The sequence below is a fragment of the Sinohyriopsis cumingii genome, chromosome 9, assembly GCF_028554795.1.
Source record: "Sinohyriopsis cumingii isolate HCF-2022 chromosome 9, ASM2855479v2, whole genome shotgun sequence".
Taxonomy (NCBI): domain Eukaryota; kingdom Metazoa; phylum Mollusca; class Bivalvia; order Unionida; family Unionidae; genus Sinohyriopsis; species Sinohyriopsis cumingii.
This window is the reverse complement of record NC_142969.1, coordinates 14,050,513-14,073,834: the sequence shown is the minus strand read 5'-3', so window position 1 is coordinate 14,073,834 and position 23,322 is coordinate 14,050,513. Positions and strand designations below refer to the sequence as shown.

Sequence of the window (23,322 nt, the reverse complement as noted above, 5' to 3'; positions counted from 1 at the left end):
AAACTCTTTAACCTTCTTGTTGATGATCAGCTTTGCATTAATATTAAATTCTACTAAGGGATAGTACAATTTAGGAAGCTCTGTACCATCAGACACAGTGAAAGTGGTTACTTTAAAATTTTGTACCTTCGTATCAAATCTCAATGGATAAAATTTTCGATAATATGGAAGCTCTACAAATACTTGTTTGTGATGTAATCAGATCAGGCTCTGATGGCCCTTGATAAACCAGTGGAACTTCTGGCCATACTAAAACATTTTTGATCGATGACTGATACATATCAAAGGCATAATCTAGAGAATTTATCTATCTTGCGGCTGGTAATGTTGGTTCATGAACCATGATAGCGATTTGTGATTCTTATCCTGTGATAGATTTGATTCTGTGCTGGAATTCTTCGTTGAATTGTTAGACCTGATAACTGCCCGTAGGTATACTCACAATTTGCCAATCAGAGGTTCCATCGGGTTTATTTTTTTACATAAATACCAGTGAATTATTTGTCTGCAACTAACTAAATGACTTTGATCTAATATTTGGCCAGCTGTGATACACTTGTAATTGTGCTAGTACTATTTCCTTTGCTGGAATTGCAGTTGGAAAGTTAATGTTGAACTCAGGATTGGTTGAGCGTGCTGGTATCATTGTGGTTTTCAACAGTGTTGTATTAGAGACAATTTGTTGTAGTAATTCTGATGATATCATTAGCGACATTGTTATTTTTTAAATTGGAGAATGTGTTGAAAATCAATTGAGTTCATTATATAAAATGCCAAATTTTGGATTTGGATTCTTTTTAAATGTAGCTTTAACAATTTGTCAGTCTTATCGCTATGATGTCTGCAGTGTGACAGTTTCTAGTGTTGTCTAGCACTGGGGCATCATGCCGCAGACATGTAGCATGATGTCCCACCCAAACACATTATCCTGACACCAGGCTGACCAGTCCTAACACTAACCTCTTAATGCTGAGCGCCAAGCAAGGCAGCTGTGAGTACCATTTTTTTAAGCCTTTGGTATGACTCGACCGGGGATTGAACCCACCAACTCCTGCTTCTGAGGTGGACACTCTAACCACTAGGCCACCAGAGTGGTCAATGTCAAATTTTAAGTCGGTTGAAGTTTAGTGATGAATTCAAGACACCAACAGTACAACCTGAGGGTGCCTTTTCTTCGGGTTCCACAACAAATGTTTCATCGTTCTGATCCAGTACTACTAACATAGATCAAGAAGTTAGTTCAAAACAGGTGAACATCATACCCAAGATTTCAAATACTGGCCAGAATTAATGGACAAGTCCACGATTTTAAAGGTTCTGGCTTGCTGAGTAGGTCTTTTTCCCCCCGAAATAAAAAATACACAGTACATAAATTTTTTAAGGTATTTAAGCCATTTTGTTGAAAATGAACCTTAAGTTCATGCAAAGAGAAGCCACCCAAATGACAAAAGTGAGACTCTGAAATACCAATGTGGAAATTATGCCCTCAGTTTGTAAAGGAAAATGTAGTGCACATCGATGCAAAATCAAACTTTACAAACGTATTTTTGTACACATTATGTATGCACCGACTGGCTTATTTATTGGTGTGATGTGTTGTGATTTGGATTTTTAACGTAGCTTTAACAATATTTCAGTCATATCACTACGATGTCTGCAGTGTGTCAGTTTAAAGTGATGTCTAGCACTGGGGCATCATGCTGCAGGCATGTAGCATGATGTCCCACCCAGTCACAATATTCTGACACCAGGCCGACCAGTCCCAACACTAACCTCTTAATGCTGAGTACCATGTGAGGCAGCTGTCAGTACCATTTTTGTAAGTCTTTGCTATGACTCGGCCATGGATCGAACCCATTACCTCCTGCATCCTAAGCAGACACCCTAACCACTAGGCCACCGGAGCGGTCATATTTATTGGAAAATGCAATGTCAATCTTCATTGTATTCAGAAACTGTTAAATAAAAGTCCCTGGCACCTGAATTTCCAATGCAATCAAATCCACGGGCTATGGTAATTTTGCTAATAACTATAATCACAAGTCAATCAGCACACAGCATTAAATACAAGCATAAGGGAGGCAACTTATGGTAGTGCAAACATGTCATGTAATTATTTGAATGAACTCTGTATCATAAAAGATTTCTTTTTTCAAATTAGAAAAGCAAAAAACTTGAAAATTCTTCATGTAATTGAGGTTTGATTTTTCCAGTTTAAATGCAATGGCAAAAATAAAATACAGTATGCAGTATTTAATGTTACAACCTCTTGAAATGGTCTCCTGTTAAAAATGCATGCAAACATGGTACGACAGTGTCTTTTAACAACTCACTTTGAAACTACCCCGTCTGGTGATAGTGCCACAATAAATATAAATATCTGCTAATACAGGAAAAAACTGCAAAAAGCACTCTGCATTATTCTAGGTGTTGTGGAATACTTATTAACTTAACGGCAGCTTAGGATAAGCAGGAAAATATCCTGTCCATATAGAAGCAGCAATTCATGTCCTGTTGTTTCACTACCTTTTATAATCCAGGATCATACACTGTGAAAACTGTACACACAACCATATCCAGTGGTTCCAGTGAGGGTCTATACATTAATTATGTAGAAAGCACTAAACCAACAGCTTCTAGTCTCAGCTAGCTTCTCTTCAGTCTTACACTATCAAGCATCAATCAGAACATCACACAGCCTTTTCTGTCTGAATTTTTGTAATAACCTCGGGAGTTGTAGGAAGGCACATCAATTTGATGTGTTTGGTGATTTGCCTCTGGTGGAGCGCACTAAGTATGTTATGAGAGCAAAGGCAGAGATTATTCAGACTCTGACTTTAGTCACAGTCAGCCACCAAAATATCCCATGTGAACAAAAGTAGTTAAGAATATAGTTCTCAATGGCAATGAATTACATCAGATTTATTTCATGATCTGATGGAAATGGCAGAGTGATGTTCTGACTGCAATGAGCATGTGGTACTTACACAACTGTACACACATATATATCTAATGCTGCTGTCGGGTATCTACTTCTTGATTATACAAGGCACTAAACCAACAGCTTCTTCCCTGAACAAGCTTTTCTGCAGGTTCATGCAGCCAAGAGGATGAGATATAACACTATCAGCACTCAATGTGTGACACTGTTGCAGAATCTCTCTGGCCATAGCCCAGCTGATAACTTCTATTGAAAGGACTAACATATATTATATTAATTTAATTGTGAAAGCAACCTATTTATTTGAGAGTTGATTGGTTTCTAAAGACCCTTTGAGAGACTGTTTTACATGTTACCTACAAATCAGTCAGAAATGTGCACTTTATTAAATTGAGAAGACTTGCTTGGTTCATACAAGCCACACTATTAAACTTTTCACTAGCTCAAACCAAAAGATCTCTTTGCCCACATGTCAGACTGTAGATTGGGTATGTATTAAGTTTGATGAGGCATCATTGTCATGATCTTATATCTATAATTTTAGTTTTAATATTCAACTTCTCAAGCACCTGGCCCATGATGATGAAAAAAATGTTCACTCTCTGTCAGAAGGCTCATCTAATATCAAAGCAAACAGACGAATGATTAATGGTTCACTCCGGCATGCAGTTCTGAATACCGGTGGTATTCATGTTCATATATAAATGAGATACTTTTCCAAGAAAAGTGTGGCTCAAATTTTTATCTGAGGTCAGTGTATAGGGCATAGAAGGTGCAGAAATAATGTCTGGCACAAGTTATGTCTGGCAGTCTGTTTAGAAGCCCTGCATGAGCACTCTGACATTGATGGCAACACTGCTTGGTGTTGGGAGCCCTGCATGGCTTATTTGGAAGCCCAGGATGAGCACTCTGACACTGACGGCAACACTTCTTGGTGCTATGCCAGATTTGTTTATGACATTTACTGTAATGTTATCAAACAATTAAATATTCCCTTGAAAATAAATCCTATTATCTGTCATTCCTAAAATATACACTGTGGTTTCAGATTCTTACTGTACTATATATATACTTGCTTGTAAGTCATGTCTAAGATCAAATCACACAGACCCTATTCTGACATCACAATGTGCAAGCAAATCTGAGTCTGTTGTTTGTTCTACTCTTAATTAACTGAATAAGTCAGATCTGCTGGCACATTACATGATTACCAATCAAGGTCTATGCACATTGCAACTGGATTTGATTTATAAGCAAGTATATACCCGATAGTGTAGGTCAAAACATTTTATGGATAGAAAGATTTAAAAAACGGAAAAACTCTGAATAACCTCTTCCTTTTAAAGTGCACTGTAAAACTTGCTTGGAGAAAAATCAACACACTAACTGCTCATTCTGCAAACAATGAGTGTCCATTAAAAGCTAATATTATATAATAGTGTAAATAGTACTATCAACAATTAGATATCAATTGGATCTGATTTGACCATACAAAAGAGCATAAATACAAAACAACTGAATATTTCAAAATATTTTATTTCTGTTTACTTGATCCAAAAAAAGCTGGTCTTTAATTTCAATTATTTTGTTGTCTTTTTAACTTTCCCAAAAAATATGCTGTTAACAGAATACAAACATCAGATGCACTGTACTGGCACAAACTGTATCTTGATTGTCGATATCAAGCTGTAATAGTAAATGTGGAGATGGTGTTTGAATGATTTCTCTTTATAAAGATGGACAACTACATCTTTCACACACAAAAAAAGGAGAGAAAAAACGGTTTAATTATCATTTACACAGCTAGAAATATCATGAAGTCAATCAATCTTGGGCCTCTCTTCAGGGAACTTCTCCTTGGAGTAGTCCCTTATAGGTGAATAGAACTGGAAGAGTAGAAAAAGAGAAAATATTAATGTGCAACAAAATACAATGAAAGCTGAAAAAATTATGAATTATACATATATTAAGCAATCATCTCCAAAGTTGTTGACCAATAAAGTACTATAAATTTCCTGACTTACAATTCACTAACACAAAAACGTTTTTGGTTTTTCTGTGTTTACTTCCATTTTTTAGTGCATGATAGGCTATACATGACAGCCAGTATATTTAGTGGAAGAACAACTTGGTAAAACCATTGGAAGAAACACCAAATGTGATGCTACTTATATGCTTTCTCACATAACCATGTTAGCCGAGATGCGGTCAGAGACCAGTTGTCTGAGTGATCTGTACCATACACCTGGGGCCTATCATAAAAAAACAAACATGAGAACACAAATGGCACATGGTAACACCTGCCATATCACATTTTAGCTACATTATGACCTTGTGCTAGAAATTTGACTACTGTATGATTAAGATGTGAACCTGGGTAAAGTTTCACCAAAGAAAGTGACAGCCCAGATAATAAAACTGGGCACTGACCTGGGTTAAAGTTTCATTCAAATATCTGTCATGGTAAAAACTGACAATCAGGATAAGAAAACTGCTTTTTCATGTGTTTTGTGTTGAATACCATTGATTCACTCTTGAGCATTCACAGTAATCTATAATTTCAGTCCTTTGTCCAACATAAGTGTGGACTAAAAATTAGCATAACCTTGCAGTGGTAAGCACTCTTCAGTAATAATGGGCTCTTTCAGTTGTCTGCATCAAAGCTAATAACTGCATGGAAAAAGTTGCTGTTTTTCCTTGGTCACAATGACCCCGACCTTTGACCCCAAAAATATCCTTTCTTTTAACCCTAAAGCAAGGTATTTACAAAGATTCATAATGTTTGATGGTGATGAACTTTGTTATTGTGCAAAAATAAAGAGAACAAAAACCAAAACAAAGAAGGCAACAGCAGGCACTGTAACACAATAGGCCTGGCATGTAAAAATACTTCATGCATGAAAAACAGAAATATAATTTAATATAAAATTTAATACCCTCCAAATTTTGTTGTGCATGAAGTTGCATGACCAGATACTGAAGAATCTATACCACTGCTACCAATAGAATCTTCAGTTAAAAAAGCTGATAGTAAAGTAAAAATGTCCTAGTGGTTGTACTGTACCTAACCTGTTTTTCAGATGTCCAACAGTGAAGGAATTTGTGTATTAGTTGTTGTCAATATTATAAAAATGTCACGGAATTTGCCCTTGAAGAATTGAACTTTGACAGTTCATTTATGAATTGGGCAGCTGTGTATCTCTTGTTACATTAACAAATTTTTTATTGCATTTTTCTTTTAGTGTAAGAAGGCTGTGGAGCAAGCTGTCACTGAGGGTACTCATCTATCGTGAAATCATCTGCACATTCAGATTTTCCATGAAGGATTTTGACTTTTATCCGGCAGGTATGAGATGTGTGAGTTAAGAAAAGAATGGTTTCTTTTATTTAAACTGCAAGACTGATATAAAAACATAATAAAAAATTAGGGAAATAAACAAATAAGCAAAAATGTATGCTTTCTTTTATATTTTACATTTTTCAAAATAGTTTTTCTTGTTGCTAATGCACATTCCTGAAAACATTTAGCAAAGCTGTTATGCACTGAAAGTGATGCTATAAAAAAATTCTTTGGGTAGAGTACTGACCTAGATCTACCTATGGAATATGCATAGGCAAACTGGAAGGGTGATCTACAGCGATATCTTGTAGAAATTAATCAGCATACTGGGGCACAATGACATGAAAATAAAGAAATTCCTGATATGCTTACAACATTATGGGATAGAAGACAGAGAATTTTCTGTTTACAGCTGAGTGCACACTGAACATGAGTATACAAGGTAAATGTACATGTACACAAAACATTTGGTTTTTGTTTGTAAAACATACATCTCTCGCCCTCCACAGGACTAAAAGTCCAAGTCCAATGGTTAAAAATGGTCGTCTTCCTAAAGTCGTTTTTATTTAAATGTGCTGATAACACTTATGGTGATAGAAAACAATGAAAAATGTGTAAATATATGGAAAACGTGTTATAACTGCCTGAAAATATAACCAGGTCACCTACATATGAATACAAATACGCCAAGCATATTTTGTCTACCTCAAGTGGTTGTTACCTAATCATGCAAATACGGTTTTAGGTCAAACAAGGCAGCAGTGAACACAGAAAAAAAAAATGGACACATACATCTGATTCTGACTATTTACCTTGTACTGGTGAGAAGGGTCCCACTTGAGGTAGGGAAACTGATTGTTCTTCCTGTCAAAGCTGTGGGAAAACAACACAAATATTGCAGTTAACATAGAGATAAAAAGATAAATAAACATGTATTTATCTACTCTAGCACAAGAACAAAATTGTCCAGTCACTTTCAACCTTCATAAAAACCTTTTTTGATCTAAAAGTAGTAATGTGAGTTCTGCCTGCCCCCCCCCACCATATATTAGGGATTCCAACAATCTAATGGCTCTCCCCCGAAAAATAATTACATAATTCAAAGGAGGCATACCAAGATCTGCTGCTGCTGCTTTAGTATTAGTATTATCTTTCTACAATTCAGATTTCCTCCCAAGCTAAATAATTAAATTTTAAAAAAACAACCATTTTGTCTCAAAAATATATAACATAGAATTTCAGCAAAAACAAACTTTTATTCCACTCCAGGGCTTTAAAAAATATTAATTGACAACTAACAGACTAAGTACCTCAATAAAGTAAAGTATGATCATGAAGTTTCATTTCAGCAGGTCAACATTAAGTTTTGAAGGATTATAATAAGCTAGTTGTGGTTGCTAGTACTTTTCATTTTTATTCAGGTTACACATATTATTGTAAAGATCATGTGCTCTCACACTGTGGTACAATGTAGATACAAAGCACATGATATGAGGGACTGGTATAATGTCTATAGTATCATCTGGGGAATATTTCAGAAACCTGCAATATAACTTGATGGTCCACAATGTGCCATTGTACTATGTAAAGTGCAATAGTACCAGACCAGTTGACTGAATAAAATAATGGAAATATATTCTCTGTACTACGCATTTCTGAGATGGTGAGGTTTGAAAGGGGATGCAGGTTTGGGTACAAAACCATGTGCTTCAATGGCACTGATGCCATTAAATCAATGCATATTAAATGAGAAATAATGAAAACACAGTGATTGCATATTTTATTATTTGAGTTTTTTTAGCCAAGAACCATGCATTGGTTCATTATTCTTCAGCATGAATAGTTGAAGTATTGATACATATACTCTCTGCCTGATTACACTGCATCCAAAAGAGTGAATCCAAAATAACTCCATCAAAGATATGCAGAAAGAAGCATGTGTTTTAAGTCATTTAAGGATAGATCATGATGTGTCTGAATTCAATGCAAACAAACATTTAAAAAGTAATGAAAGAATGATCATGAACTTCTACATGTACATGTACATATGTCAAGGTCATTAAGCAGTATGAGCACACATTTTAAATCAATAGCGTTTTCTTTTCTAGATTCTGTACAAATATGAATTCTATAGCAATTCCTTTGACAAAAGCACAATTCAATCTTAGTAAACAGTGTAATTGGGGGGGGGGGGGCAGTAAAATTCACTTGTCATATGACTGCATGATGATTATCTACCAACATTGCTAAGCCATGTTCACATGGTGGTTATTGTTTTTGTTCTTGTTTTAATAAAGCAGTGCTTGACAATTTCAACAACATTAAACTTTGTGATTGGTACTGATTATTAGAAAATAATATATTAGGTACGTACAGTAACTGATTGATAAATTCAGGTAAAACATGGTTCCCATGCTTTTCTAAAGATATATTTCCAGGGTTTTTCCAGGATGAAATTACTTTTTTCAAGGTTCACATATAACCATTACTGAACAGAATTAACAAACATTTTAGATTATAAAATATGCATTTTCTAAATCTAATGATGTTTCTATTTCAAGGCTCTCCAAAAACATCAAATTCAGAAAAGATGACAATGTACAAAACCACAAAATGTATCACACAAAACAAGTTTGATTATATTCCTATAAACTGGCATGCAAAAGTCATTTCAGTGTACAGAATAAAAATTCTAACTTTATTTTGCTGCATTATGTTGCTAAGTGGGAACAACATAATGAACATAAATTATGTTTTGTTTCCTTTCAAACCTTTAATTCTAAAGAATACTTCAACATTATATATATGCATCTAATAGAAATTAACATTTCCTATTACAGTATTAAAATTTTAAAAAAATTAGAATCTTGTCTTGTAACAAAAAGAGTTTATCCCTGAACTTATCTGTGCCAATAAAATCCCAAACAAGATTTTTCAAACAACCTAATCTCCTTAAAGATGATTTGGTTAAAAATCCATCATTTAAAAAACATTTTCAAAAGGATTGATTTATATTTTGACAAAAGACCTTAAAAATTATACACTGTTGTATAAACAAGGACTGAATTTACTATAAAATCAACTTTTCTTGTAATTTGTTAAACCAGTCCCCAAACCTGTATTGATATAGGGGCTCGTATCATTTCTTAATATATAATATAAGGAACAACAATTTCTCATTTCAGCTTCGAGATTCAACAATTTGGACTACAAATTTGGCTTAAAACAAATAGCAGTCCATTTTCTAATCCAAGTTTCTTCTGAATATTCCCACCCCATTTTTCATATTTGGACATTTAGGCTGGGGTGTGGGGTCATTGCAACTGCATACAGAAGATCTGGAATTTGCCGCCACCGTGCAGTAGCGACATATCATAGTCGTTTTTACCAGCGGGCCTAGAAAATTTAAACTTCTGTTATTTCGACTCATACCTGCACAAACTAAATAGGAAAATGATTTATTTTCTCAGAAATAGCAAGTATTATAATTGTTATGTCATTAATCCGCTGACAGATAAGATGAAACTACAGCACAGATGAAACCTGACCCAGTACTCACCATTTGCATTACTAGTCACACGACTTCACAAATCTCACGTGATATCAACAACAAACTCCTTTATAATGTTGTTGTACAGAAATTAAATTATATTAAATGAAAGTCAGATACTTTTTGTAAAAACCAGCAATCTGGCCAGTCGGATTTATCAAGCAGAGACCACATGTCAATGTGGTAGTCACATTATAACAAAACTCCAGAAGTTGCTCTCTGAATATAAAAATATGGAGATTTTTGTGTTCTGTCGTTTTTGTATTTTTATTACAACCAGTATACGACTTTCATTTAATTTTTTTCTCAACAACATTTGAAAATGTGGGTTGTTAGATTTGTGTACTCATGCAGCTAGCAATGCAAATCGCGAGTACCATGTCACATTTCATCAACAACGTAGTTTTATCTTGTCTTTCAGCAGATTAAAGACAATGATTTTAATACTCACAATTTCAGAGAAAATAAGTAATTTTCATATCGATTTCATGTATGTTTCACTTGAACTAACATTTAAAGTTTGCTAGGCCATCCAGTAAACAGCTACGCTTTGCCACCACCATGTTGGCCTCTTGTGATGCTAGACTAGTTTTCATACCTTCTGATTTCCGTGTAGTGTGGGAACCCTGGTAAAAAGACTTTCTTGACCAACACATTGTTTGGTGACCGGATGTGTATGTATGCTGGTTGAGAAGTGTTGCTTGAACATTTTTGATGTCATGCCTTATTTATCTGAACCTCAAAGATGAAGTGGAAACCGAGACTAGTCACCAACTACTACTAAAGGAAACAGCATCATATATTTTATTAATACAAAGTGGTGCAACTGTTTATTATATCCTGGATAATTCATGTTTCTGTGATGACAATACTGATCACAACAATACACTTCTTTTTTTTTAAATATGGACTTCAAACATATGATTTTATTTGTGTGGGTGCTTAGAAGAATTGTGACAATTCTGAGAGAGTGTGCTTATCCTGACAATGGTTGACGTTAAGTAAATTCAAATTACCTTACATCCGGTGTGGAAACACACAGCCTTAACGTGTACAGTCCAGCAGCCACACAGCCGCTACCAACAAAGACGTAAAGTGGTATCAACTGAAAAATGTGGAAAATATAATAAATTTAGAAGCAAAACAGATAAATTTTCTTGAATGGCTGCATGTGGTATCTCGTGTATCATTTGTAAGTCTCCATGGCTTGAGGCCAAAGTATCTGATGAAAGCATGGAAGACAATCTACAAGAAAGATGCAATGTATGATCTCAATTACTTCCCAGGGGCTGCCACATGATACAACTGCAGCAGTTTCAAGGCCGCACAATTTTTTTTTTACCACTTGTCCAGGACAGGTGACATTAAAGTGACTTGTCCTAACCAAGTTTGTACTTGTCCAGTTTTTACTGCTGCACAATTTCATTTTCCACTGACAAATGTATATAATGCTAAGGGCAGCATTTGTTAATTACTGTGAGAATGAGTGTATGGTACCCTTTATTATTGTTTACTATATTATCTATTGTGAGCATGTGTATTGTATTCTTTGTTATTAAGTAATATATACTGTTATTATGGACTATATTATGTGCTGTGAGCATCAGTGTATTGTACTGTTATTAAGTATTAAACACTCTTTGTTTTTATGTACTATATTATCTACTGTGAGCATGTGTACTGTACTTTATTATTAAGTACATTTACTGTATACTCTTTGTTATTATAGACTATATTATTTACTGTGAGCATGAGTGTATTGTACTCTTTGATATTAAGTACTATGCACTTTGTTTTTAATTACTATATTTACTGCAAGCATGAATGCATTGTACTCTTTGTTATTAAATACCATATGCTCTTTGTTATTATTTACTATAATGTACTGGAGCATTAGAGTGTTGTACTCTTTGTTATTAAGTACTATATACTCTTTGTTATTATGGACTATATTATGTACTGTGAGCGTGAATATATCGCACTTATTCATTTTCATTGTTTGATTTTTAATGCCCATGTAGCTAATAGTTCATTTGCTTCATACAGGCATGCTTGCTAAGACAACGTTTTACTAAGATAATTTGACCATGCACTTTTTTCTTCTGTAGCAAATTTTTCGGCCAATATATGGTATTATTTATAGTTCTTATGGGGGAAAAATTACATGTATCATGAAAAGATGAGTATAGGTTTACGGGTTTTCAGCAGTCATGAAAAGTTTTGCCCCTGTCCCTCTCTCAATGATGATCTGATGCTAACAAAAAAAAACTCAACATAAATCACTGTTTTTTTCATGTTAAGATCACAAAGATATCTCCTGCTGCTGCATTCGCCAATGACACACCTCCTGCCATTGATGCAATCAGAAAACATTCTAAAAAACTTCACATCCACAATTGCAGCACAGTGATGGTTCACTAAGGCATGCAGCACAGTGGTGATTCAAAATGTGGGACTCCTTGTGATGTCACATGGAACTGAGATACAGCATGCGCAAGCTGTACATGGCTGATGGGGAATATTTTCAAATGTAAATTTACACTTAAATATCACACTCACCACTGACTGCATCAAGAAGAACATGCATAAATCATTCATCATACTGAATAATTTAGATGTAAGCGATCTAGGGGTCTTTGATCTACGTTTAAGTATTGCCATCAGTGCACCAGTTTCCAAGGGAGATAACTATAGAACAACTTGTGTAACCTTAATTTGAGTTGCACCCCATGACACACAAAACTGACCAAAGGGACAATGGTGGCACTATACAGTTTCATGATTTTCACTGATTGGTTTAAATTTTTGAAGAAAAAGAATTTCCTGTTTTCCTCACTGGTTATATTGGCCATTTAAAAAGACCTTGCATATCTAAGGTATTTGTCAAACAAACATTCGATTCCTTTATTTTGGTGTATGACTGATTGTATGCAATATGGGTTGTAGAATATACAGCTTGGCCTGACATCAGATATATGCACCTTTCACAAAACTTTTAGCTACACACTGTCATTTTCACTTCCTGGACTTCAGAGGCAAATTGTATTAAAAAAAGTGTTGTATATTTCTTTTTTTTTTACATTTTATATATGTGGTAATTCATTCAGTGCACTTTTCAGAGGTTGGTATTGTCTAGAATGGCAAAGTTCCTTTTCACTATTTTAATAACTGATAAAGATAGCGTACTTCAGACAGAGGTCTTGCTAGGATTTTCAAAATAGGAGTCCAGGACTCAAGTTTTGGTAAAAATAGGAGTCCCACCATCAAAAGTTGCAGCCCCTTCTTTCCTACAGAATCAACACAGACGTGAGTGCATCTATTTTTAGATGGAGAGGTTTCCGTAATGTAACCACTCACTTTAATATAGCTTCATTACAACAGTCCATTGACAGGATTGCAAATGTATTGTTTATTTATTTGTCTACGTCCTTGTAGTAATATTAGGCAAAGGTTAAATAATATCTGATTTGCTGTTTTTTTTCCCCTATTTTCACAAATACATGTCAAGTCATAAAACAGCTTAGACCTTAAAGCACATTTCACGAATTCCACAACATAGCATTGTCCCATACATTTCTGACCTACATAATTTGCATTTTAAAGTTACATCTTTAACAAAATAATACCTTGGCTTTGCTTTCAATGATTTGTATATTTTTCTGAAAATATTTTCCCGATGATTTACGAAAACAATCTAATAAACTGGTACATCCCAGACTTGGCAAGGTCCGCCATAATTTCCCGTTTGGCTTACTGGTTCACTTACAGTTTCAAACTAATTTTATGACGAAATAGTGTACAAGAGGCAGTTAATGTATATCCAGATCACCAATTCTGATCTTAAAACACATGTTTGTGTGTTTTATCATCAAAGGATATCATGCAGGAAATTGATAGTTGCTACCTTAATGGTCAATCAGCTATCAAAACATATGCTTGTGAATGGGCAAGAGTTTGTTTGTCAACGTAATTAATATCAAAACTAGGCCTAGCTACTGATGTATTGATGAATACATTTCCCTACAACACTAGAACTAACCGGGCTAAGGTGAGGGGCATTTTTTTTAAAAAGTATGGTCAGCCAATGTACCTCTTAAACAGCTCCTGTTCATCCATCAGAGTGATACTGAATTTAGTCAATCCAAGTAAGAACTTATTCCAAACACTAAGCTAGGCATCACACACTTTCTTACACTTAGCTACTGTCCTATCCAAACTATCAATTCTAGCAGCTTTAGCACTCTTCTGAATCTCATTACAATCTTCGTAAGTATGCCGTTTAACCCCACAATACTTATCCAAATTTACGAATGGCATTTTGTCTAAGTCTCAACAAGTCTTGAATCTCGTGCACTACTTATTCCGATACATTCGGAAATGAACACAATAACGAAAGCTGAACTTGTTTATTTGATGTACTTTTATAAATGACCCCATGTACATCGCTGGGTCTTTCTGACTCTGAATTCAATCACTGTAAATATCAGTACATTTTCCCACCCGGGCGCCAGTCAAAGCCTTTGAACTTGCCGCCCAGCTACTGCATCATGTTCTTTTTGATGTACTCTTATAATGGCAACATGTATGTACATCAAAGGGTCTTTCAGGCACTGAATTCTGTCATTGTAAATATCAACACAGCTAACTGATCAACACATTTTCCCACAAAGCAGGTGGCTGAAGCAGGGCTGGCAAGTCTTTGAATTTTGCCGCACACCTAGTACATGCGTACTCCCGCCTCAGTGATTTTCTGCGTCCCAGATCAAAAATTGGCATCCAAATACACGTAATTAAGTATTTCCGAGATCTCTGTTTAGACTAAATATTTTTTTTTACGTGAGCTCAGTTAAGAAGCATTATGATGATATATCCCATGGGAAAATCTGAATATTGCAAAGAATGTTCTTTTGGGGTTTATTCCCCCATCATAGACTAGCTGACTCATCTCTCAATTACTGCAACAATAATGAAAAGCTAAAACTTCTGTAACAATTCATTTATAATCACAACTGAATGATTTGAGAATAACAGTATGCATCTATCTTCTGTAATTATTCCGTAAATAAATTTGAAACATAATTTGTGGTAGCTCACACTTTGGTATACTGATCATGCTTTTAAAGGAATCCAGGTGGCTAATCATTGAAGATGAGTTTTTATTTCCAAAAACAGCTTCCAAGAAATATTCTGAATGTTGCATATTAACAATTATAATAAAATCACCTTAAAACTTATAACATGCATTTGAACAAGCCAATTTTTAAGAGCTCGGAAAATTGAGAACCCTATACTCACAAATAAGGCTCCCAGTGGGTTGTTGTTGTTGTTGTTGTGGGGTTTAACGCCATTTTTCAGCACACGATAGGCTATACATGGCGGCCAGTATTAATGGTGGAGGAAGAACCCGGGAAAACCCCGGAAAGAACCACCGACCCACGAGAAGCTACTGGCAAGCTTTCTCACATACCCACATTGGCTGAATCCTAGACTCGAACCGCCGCAGAGGTGAGATGGCAGTGATCCATAACGAAGAGCGCTTTAGACCACTCGGCCACTCGGGGCCCCCTCCCAGTGGGTACCCAGGTATTCACACATTTATAATTACCTGAATATTAAATAAGTCATAGGGTAACCATTTACCATATACAATTTTTCTACTTGTGCTTGTTAAGGCAACACTCACCATTTTCAAGTTGACAGTCCTTTTAACCGAGCCTCAAATATGGGTACTTTTTCAATGCCAAGCAGAGGTCTGACTCTTCCACCAAACAAGTGACCGTAATCCCAAATGATAACCCTTTGCTCCGCAAGTCTGGTTCAGTGGCAAGTGTGTATGTGTTCTAGATTTTCAAAGTAGCTTTTACAATTTTTTCGGTCATATCACTAAGACACAGATATATAGCACTGTGTCCCACCCAGGCACATTATCCGGACACCACCGTAACCAGACCAACCAATCCTAACACTAACCTCTTAATGCTGAGTGCCTAGTGAGACAGCTGTAAGTACCATTTTTACAAGTCTTTGGTATGACTCAGCCAGGGTTCCAGACGCTCTAACCACTAGGCCACTGGAGCGGTATCAGTGGCAAGTAAAAGAGGGTGGTTATTTGATCTTGATAAGCAAATGACGTGTTCAGTTGCAACCTTCAGTAGCTCAAAAACTTGTATGATCAAAGTGTTACTTACAAAGCTCACGCAGTCTCTAAATAAGCATCCACATATTACAGCAAGGCCAAGGAAAGGTAGATGATATTTAAGATGACTAAATTCAGAACTTTATCAGACAATGAGGATGAACTGTTGGACTTTGTAATAGATGCATACATGCCAGCCATTATGCTTTTGGCATAATCATTATAATTGTTTCCACCAAATTATGTTTTACGTTTGCCTGTATATGGATTAAGCTTTTCTGGTACATTAAAAAATACAATAATAAAGTAATAAAAAGTTGTTTTTCTCTTTTTCATTACCATCTCTTTGATTCCACTCATCTAAATTTGAGGATATTCTTAAAAAGATGACTGCAGCATAAGAACAGCACTTAATAGAACTTTCCTTATTTGTTATTTGTAGCAACTATATATGAGCCATTTCCAAGAAAAGAGATGGGTTTCTTCATATATGAATTTTGCCTCACAGATTCATTATAATAAGCTTGTTAGTTAGCAGACCAGTCTATACTTTTAAAGAAAATGGTGCCAGATGTTTAGTGAGTTATAAATATCATGTGATGGAAAATGTTAGCGCATATGGATTTTTTCAATTTTCAAAATATGTAAGATCAGTAAAAAGGCCAAATAAACACTGCATTACAAGAAAAATATTAGAGTAATACAGTACTGCAAGTACATGACAATGCTCATTGCAGAATTCCAGTTCATGATCATCCAGTTAAAGTTACAGTCTAGTTAAAGTGAGTGCCAACATAAATAATTTTTTAGTATGTTTTGTTTGTATTCTGATTCAAATCCATACAGATTTTGCCCTTTGTGACAAGAATTTTGACTAGACACACAACCCACTTAGTAGCAAAAATAAATGTATCTTTTTCATGCATGCTATAATTCTGGCAAGTGATATATAGAGATGACATTAGGTAGTGACATATATCAAATACTGTGGATTTTAAAAAATGCAGGCTTAACATCAGGTCTGTACACATTGAATACAATTTCCCTTTGACTGGTACCCAGGTAGTTGATCATTAGGATCAATTGGTACCGGGTACAAGTTTTAAAAAAATTTGACAGCTCTATGCAAAAACCGCCCCTGGCTGGGTTAGGACTTTAAAGCAAGTGAATCCTATATCCCATATACCTACAAATGTTACATTTAACATGCAACTGACAATGTGCACCATGAAATTTTCCATTCCAGATCTTGCTCTCATTTCTCTTTAATGTCACTCATTACTACCAACATTTTATGTTTTCAAAGGAATAAACCATGAAATAAATTTTATTAAAATGTAATTCCATATATTTTTCTCTGTCATCAATTTAGCTTCAAATTAAATTAAATCTTCCCTGCCATAGGCATTAGTGCAAAATTCCATTATATTATCCTATGAAAAATGTATCCTTATGGATGAGAAATATTTGCGGAGTTACTTGTCCATGGACAAGTAAATTGTGGCCTATAACTGGAGAGTGCAGTAGTTCCTATTTTGTCTGTGCCATGTTTACACATTACCAACGAGTACCATGTGGGTGCATTGAATATTTATATAGTGCATGCTGAAATTTACTGATAAGGACTGAAACCAACATCAGCGTCTATCGATACAAGCAATGCAAGTAGAAAGTACTGGTTTTGGTGACATCTTCTGATGATTACATCAGAATGAGTTTCATAGAGCTTTCCCAAGGAATCTGTTGTTTTGAATCACTGCTGAACTCCTTCAAAATATTATGTGTGAATATGAATTTCCATGGAAATGCATCTGGATGGATTGTTTTCTTTTAGCAACGAATTGTTAAAGCGAATTGTTAATTGTTAAAGCTGAAAAAAAGTCAACAAAATGGGCTAAAACTAAACTTGACAATGATAGGGAATACAATTAAATTTTTTAAAAACTGCAGTTCAAAGAGATTCTTGGCTGCAGGAGTTTCTTTGGCCTCGGCCAATGAAGACTGAATCATCACATCTTTTAACATACGTAAGAGGAACCCCTCAACTGCAAACTAAACCAGTGGACTGTTTGCAGGATAAGTTATCACAAGGAAAGACATAGTTAGTGTACCAGCAAAGTGCAAAGCACTTTACATGTCAGCTAAAATTTGATAATGAAAAGACCACATCCGAGAAGGTTGTAGGTGATTTAGTGATCAATAATACAATGTGAGCCAAACTGAGCACACGAAGAAGCTGTCGATAACATAGCATATGCCAAAGCAAAGTTGATAAAATCTTTTTCAGACAATGAATTTCTTTGCGAGGTCTGAATAAAAAATGGAACTGAACTTGGAACTGATCACATCAACAGAACTGCATGCATCCATTTCATCAACAGAATATATGACATCCCACTGAAAAATGTTGAGGATAAAATAAGTAGAGCCAAATTCATATTCATCAATTCAGATGCTAGTACTGATTCAGCAGTTATAGACCAATATTGCATTCTTGTTAGAGCTGTAGACCCTGATCACAAAAGTCCAAATATAAGTTGAGATATCCAGTATAATTTATGTCACAGATCCAAACAACAAGCACTGAAATGATGCAGCTTAAACAAAAACATTTTGAGAGTTCTGTCTTCTGCTATTGTTTTTAACTATGAAAATACAAACAAATGGATCTTTTTATATGGGCAAGTAAGCTTTTTAATTTTCTTGTCCATGGACAACTGAATTTGACAAAATTTCTACACCCCTGGCCATGGGTGTGACTAGTAATACAATGTAAAACCTCGATGCTGATATTTATGTTTTTGGCATCTAGATCTTACTGCCCAAATAATAGCATCCGATGTCACTTAACATCAGAACTCAAGTCTAATTTTCAGGAATATCTCACAGTAGGCAGCCCATATCTGCACTTTTCTACAAAATACTGTTATAATGTTCTAGTCAAACTTTACTTACTCTGATGTCTTTTTCCTACTAAATTCAAATTCCCACACAATCAATTGAAGATGTTTTTGAGTTCCGTTGGCTTACATTTTAGTTGGATGGAATGTGATGGAAGCCATGAATACCAAAATCAGTTAAAAGGATGATAAGAATCTTGAATGAAATGAAGCTATCCAAACACTTTCTTCAATACTATTATATCTTAATTCATTTAAGAATTATACTTCAACTTAACCAAATTTTGGCTTTCCCAGCTTCCACTCCATTCTAGCCAACTGAAAATTCAGCCAACGAAACTTGAAAACAGGTCCATTTCTTCTGTGAGAATTTGAATTTATTAGAAGAAAAAAAAAAGATATCAGAGTAATTAAATTCTGTCTAAAACATGATTTTAATTTGTAGAAAAGAATCATTATTGGATGCCAGGTCCAAGATATTCCTGAAAATTTTACTGTTGCTATGTTAATCTACATCAAAATATGCTACGTAGCGAAGTTATTTAGGCAAGAAAGACCCAGACACCCAAAAATAAATCTCAGCGTCAAAGTAATATATTTCAGGACTAAGGTGTGACGTGAACCATTAAAATACATTACAATACTGTGTGTGTGTGTGCCTGTGTGTGATTAGGATTTTTAATGTAGTTTTTAAAAAATTCAGTCATATCACTATGATGTCTGCAGTTTATAGTGATGTCTAGCACTGGGGCATCATGCTGCAGATATGTAGCATGTCCCACCCAGCCACATTCTGACCAGTCCTAACACTAACCTCTTAATGCTGAGCACCTAGCGAGGCAGCTGTAAGTACCATTTTTGTAAGTCTTTGGTATGACTCGTCCAGGGTTCGAACCCACGACCTCCCGCTTCTGAGGCGGATGCTCTAACCACTAGGCCACCGGAGGAGCGGTCTGTGTTACAATACTAGTGGCCATCTCAGAGTTAACATTGCAAATGAGCCAAGAAACAAACTTTTATTGCTTTCACTGCTAGATACTCACTGCCATCTTACGGCTTTTATCACCATTAGTGACTTTGGTCATTGCTAGAGCTAGCATACACTTGGATCTCGACATCCACAGAAAATGAAGAAAACAAATGTTACAATTTCTTTTTTGACGAAAAAGGGCAAGGAATTGGGGGCGGGGCACATAGCAGAGGTTTAGGAACCTAAGACAAAATCCCCCAATCCAAATCCCTCAAAGGATTACCCCAATCCAACTAATATTGACGTGAAACGCAGTCACACATTTCTGTGTAAAAGTTAAGCAACAGTCAGCACCCATTCCCAATTAGCACAATATGACCAACTCGTTCACCTGTTGTTAACTGGATTAAGGATAGTGGGTGTCGTCAACACTTTTCTTACTAACAGATACGAGTGCTTGTGCCAGTTGTGTGAAACGCTAGGACCACAAACAATGACCTTGACAATTTTCGAGCGCGTATAGACTATATTTCGCCAAATTTACAGTGCTTATTAAACCTTATTCAATGTCGTCGATGATTTTCTTTTTTACCGATGGGTGCTTTTTGAGGCTAGCCATCGTCAATCCTGCCATAAGACGCATTTTGAGGGCAATTTAAGTCAGCAAACTAATGGTTGTCCACTCGCTACCTTCTCCCTTGAATCACTAGTCTGGTATCTTACTTATTAACACTATACGTAATAAAAATAAAAGAAAACAAGGATCGTGGAACCAGACTATTGACTCACTTGAAAAACAAAAACAAAGCTAAACAGCAAAACAGATGGATCGATCCTGCACGCGCTTCGGAACCAAGCTGAGACACCAGAGTTAACAAATTCAGATTTTTTAAAATGAAATTATTTACCTGTATGTTAATTTTGATAAAATTGTACATTTTTAATTGCTTTTATTCTGCCAACGTTTTATATCAAACAATCAACGATTTTTTTCTTTCTTTTTTGTGGAAAATGAGACATGGCATTTACTACCATGTCGGCCAATTCTGTGCGTTGGGTAATTCTGCGCAACGATAAGTCATTTCTGTAAACATTGGATCTCGTGTTATTTTGGGTCAAAAGTCCATTTTGTATCAAGAAAGAACAACCGTCCTTTAATTTAAAGAAAGTGATATCCATAAGGTGTAATATATATATATATATATATATATATATATATATATATATATATATATATATATATATATATATATATATATATATATATATATATATTACATTTCGACTCGAAATGCATATGAAAATGTGATTTCTAAATGTCAACATGAAAACCCACTCCAGGACCTTCTTGAACCTGTAACCCATAAAATCCTATTTACTATGTATCTTTTGGAATCATACAAATAAATACATTATATAAATGATGGAAATGTATACCTTAACAAATTCTGCATCTTAATCCAAGTTTCCAATTTTGCTAGAAGTTGTCTCACACGTTCAATATCTTCTGTTACCCAACGTGTCAACTTGCCGCTGGAACGGCATTCTCAAGAAATTCCCCAGCGTATAGTCTGTTTCTAAATTCTTTAGTAATTCTTCCCCATAAACAAGACGTTGTAAACAAATTACATCCTATTCGTTGTTGTTTCTCTTCCACATAATGGCTTCAGTTTAGTTTGCTTAATATCTCTTGCCATATATTGGCATTGTTACGTTGAATTGTTTAAAACTAATTATAAACTTGACCAATTCCCCGACTGAACTGCTGACATAAACAGTCGAAAGTAATGTATTTCATTTATATAGCCAGATGGATAAACATTACATCTTTTCAAAGCTGTGACACATCGCGAGTCATGAAAACACGGGGTGGAATCCCGTATGTCCAAAATTAATGTTATTTTGAACAGAATATTTTGGTGACAATTGCCTCTTTTCAAATTGTAAGCATTGCAGTATTTTATTTTCGTCAATCGGTCGAATTCGATAAGTGTGTGTGTGTGTGTGTGTGTGTGTGTGTGTGATTTGGATTTTCAAAGTAGCTTTAACAATTTTTCAGTCAAATCACTACGATGTCTGTAGCGTGACAGTTTCTAGTGATGTCTAGCACTGGGACATCATGCCGCAGACATGTAGTATGATGTCCCACCCAGTCACATTATTCTGACACCAGGCCGACCCGTCCTAACACTAACCTCTTAATGATGAGCGCCAAGCGAGGCAGCTGTTAGTACCATTTTTGTAAGTCTTTGGTATGACTCGGCCGGGGATCGAACCCACAACCTCCCGCATCCGAGACGGACGCTCTAACCACTCGGCCACCGGAGCGGTGGTAAGCGTTTTGCTTCAATATTGGAGACGGAAACATTAGGTGGACATAGAACACAGTTAACTTTACTATATGTTCTCTACATTTGTTTCTCAGTACTGGCCTTTCCACTGTGTGACAATCAATGCAAATCATATGTTAATCTAAAATACCTTCAAAGATGACTTCACGGTGAAGCTCTTGTCAAATGTTGACAGTAGTTAAGTGGGATACTATAGCGACAATGGGACTTACCATTAGAAACACCCCTGGGAACATATAGCGACTATGGAAATTTAACATTAATACCCCTGGGAACATATAGCGACTATGGAAATTTAACATGGACGAAAAACCCTGGGAACATATAGCGACAAGGGAAACTGAACATGGGAATATGGGACTGTTGAGCGTCAAGGGGAAATGGAACAGGGTCGGGACCCTATTTTAATAAGGTCCCGACTTGATGGGTCTATGGAAATGGAACAGGGGTAGGCAATTGAAAGTTTATCTCTTTTCGAGAGATTGGAGTGGCCCTGAAAAGGGCCTTTGGGTTTATATATGCCCTTAACATAAAGGGCACCTGTGACTTCTTCTTGTCCTTAGGCTTCGTCTAATGGTAGGACCATACACTAACACTCTTTTGAGGCATCCTTGCCTCTCCACGTAAATCCTACGTATCCATAGGCTTGTGGCAGTCCTATGGACAACTGCCCAGTTGGATCGGACATACATCGGTATGTCCGTCCTGAACATCATTGAAGACACAAGGGTGGAAGATTCAACGTCAGTCCACATGCTGAGGCGCCGAGAACAGGTGAAAGAATGCAGTGAACTGCGCTTATTTATAGGTAGAGGAAGGATTGAAACCGATTGAGTTCATTGACCAATCCAAACACGCGTTACAAAATTCAGTCAGCCTGCATCCAATCCGAAGAGTGCAGTCTGTGACGTCACGTGGTCTATATAGATTCGCTAGCGCCTGTGCGCAGTCAATTCATGCGACAGTTATTCAACATGACGGAAACTCAGAAAACGATCAACAGGGGTGCACCAGCAGTGGAGACCGCCCAAGGGAACCCGGACTTACTTTCAGAAGAGGTAAATTAGGATTTTGTGGATTTTCTTACCTCGCAAGAATTTGTTCCGGAACTTCGTCACCTTCTTCATTACCACA

The 23,322-nt window shown here is 35.9% G+C and overlaps 1 protein-coding gene across 1 annotated transcript; it reads right to left on the bottom strand.

Moving 5' to 3' along the window:
- Window positions 1-4,707: 4,707 nt before the first annotated feature.
- LOC149791302 (cytochrome c oxidase subunit FA4-like) lies at window positions 4,708-20,586 on the bottom strand. The gene is made up of 4 exons (XM_089969835.1): window positions 20,430-20,586; window positions 10,848-10,936; window positions 7,094-7,154; window positions 4,708-4,827 (listed from the first exon to the last, which is right to left on the bottom strand). Exons 1-4 carry the CDS (start codon window positions 20,478-20,480, stop codon window positions 4,762-4,764), a joined length of 267 nt encoding a protein of 88 aa, XP_089825961.1. The 5' UTR covers window positions 20,481-20,586; the 3' UTR covers window positions 4,708-4,761.
- Between the last annotated feature and the right edge of the window lie 2,736 nt (window positions 20,587-23,322).

Bases quoted from the DNA above. Each gene is read 5' to 3' on its own strand.
- LOC149791302 (XM_089969835.1), bottom strand. From the start codon at position 20,480: ATGCGTCTTATGGCAGGATTGACGATGGCTAGCCTCAAAAAGCACCCA. The intron at 7,155-10,847 runs GTAATTTGAATT...GTTTTCCCACAG, and splicing joins GTTTCCACACCGGATGTAAG to CTTTGACAGGAAGAACAATC. The intron at 4,828-7,093 runs GTAAATAGTCAG...CTACTCTTCCAG, and splicing joins ACCCTTCTCACCAGTACAAG to TTCTATTCACCTATAAGGGA.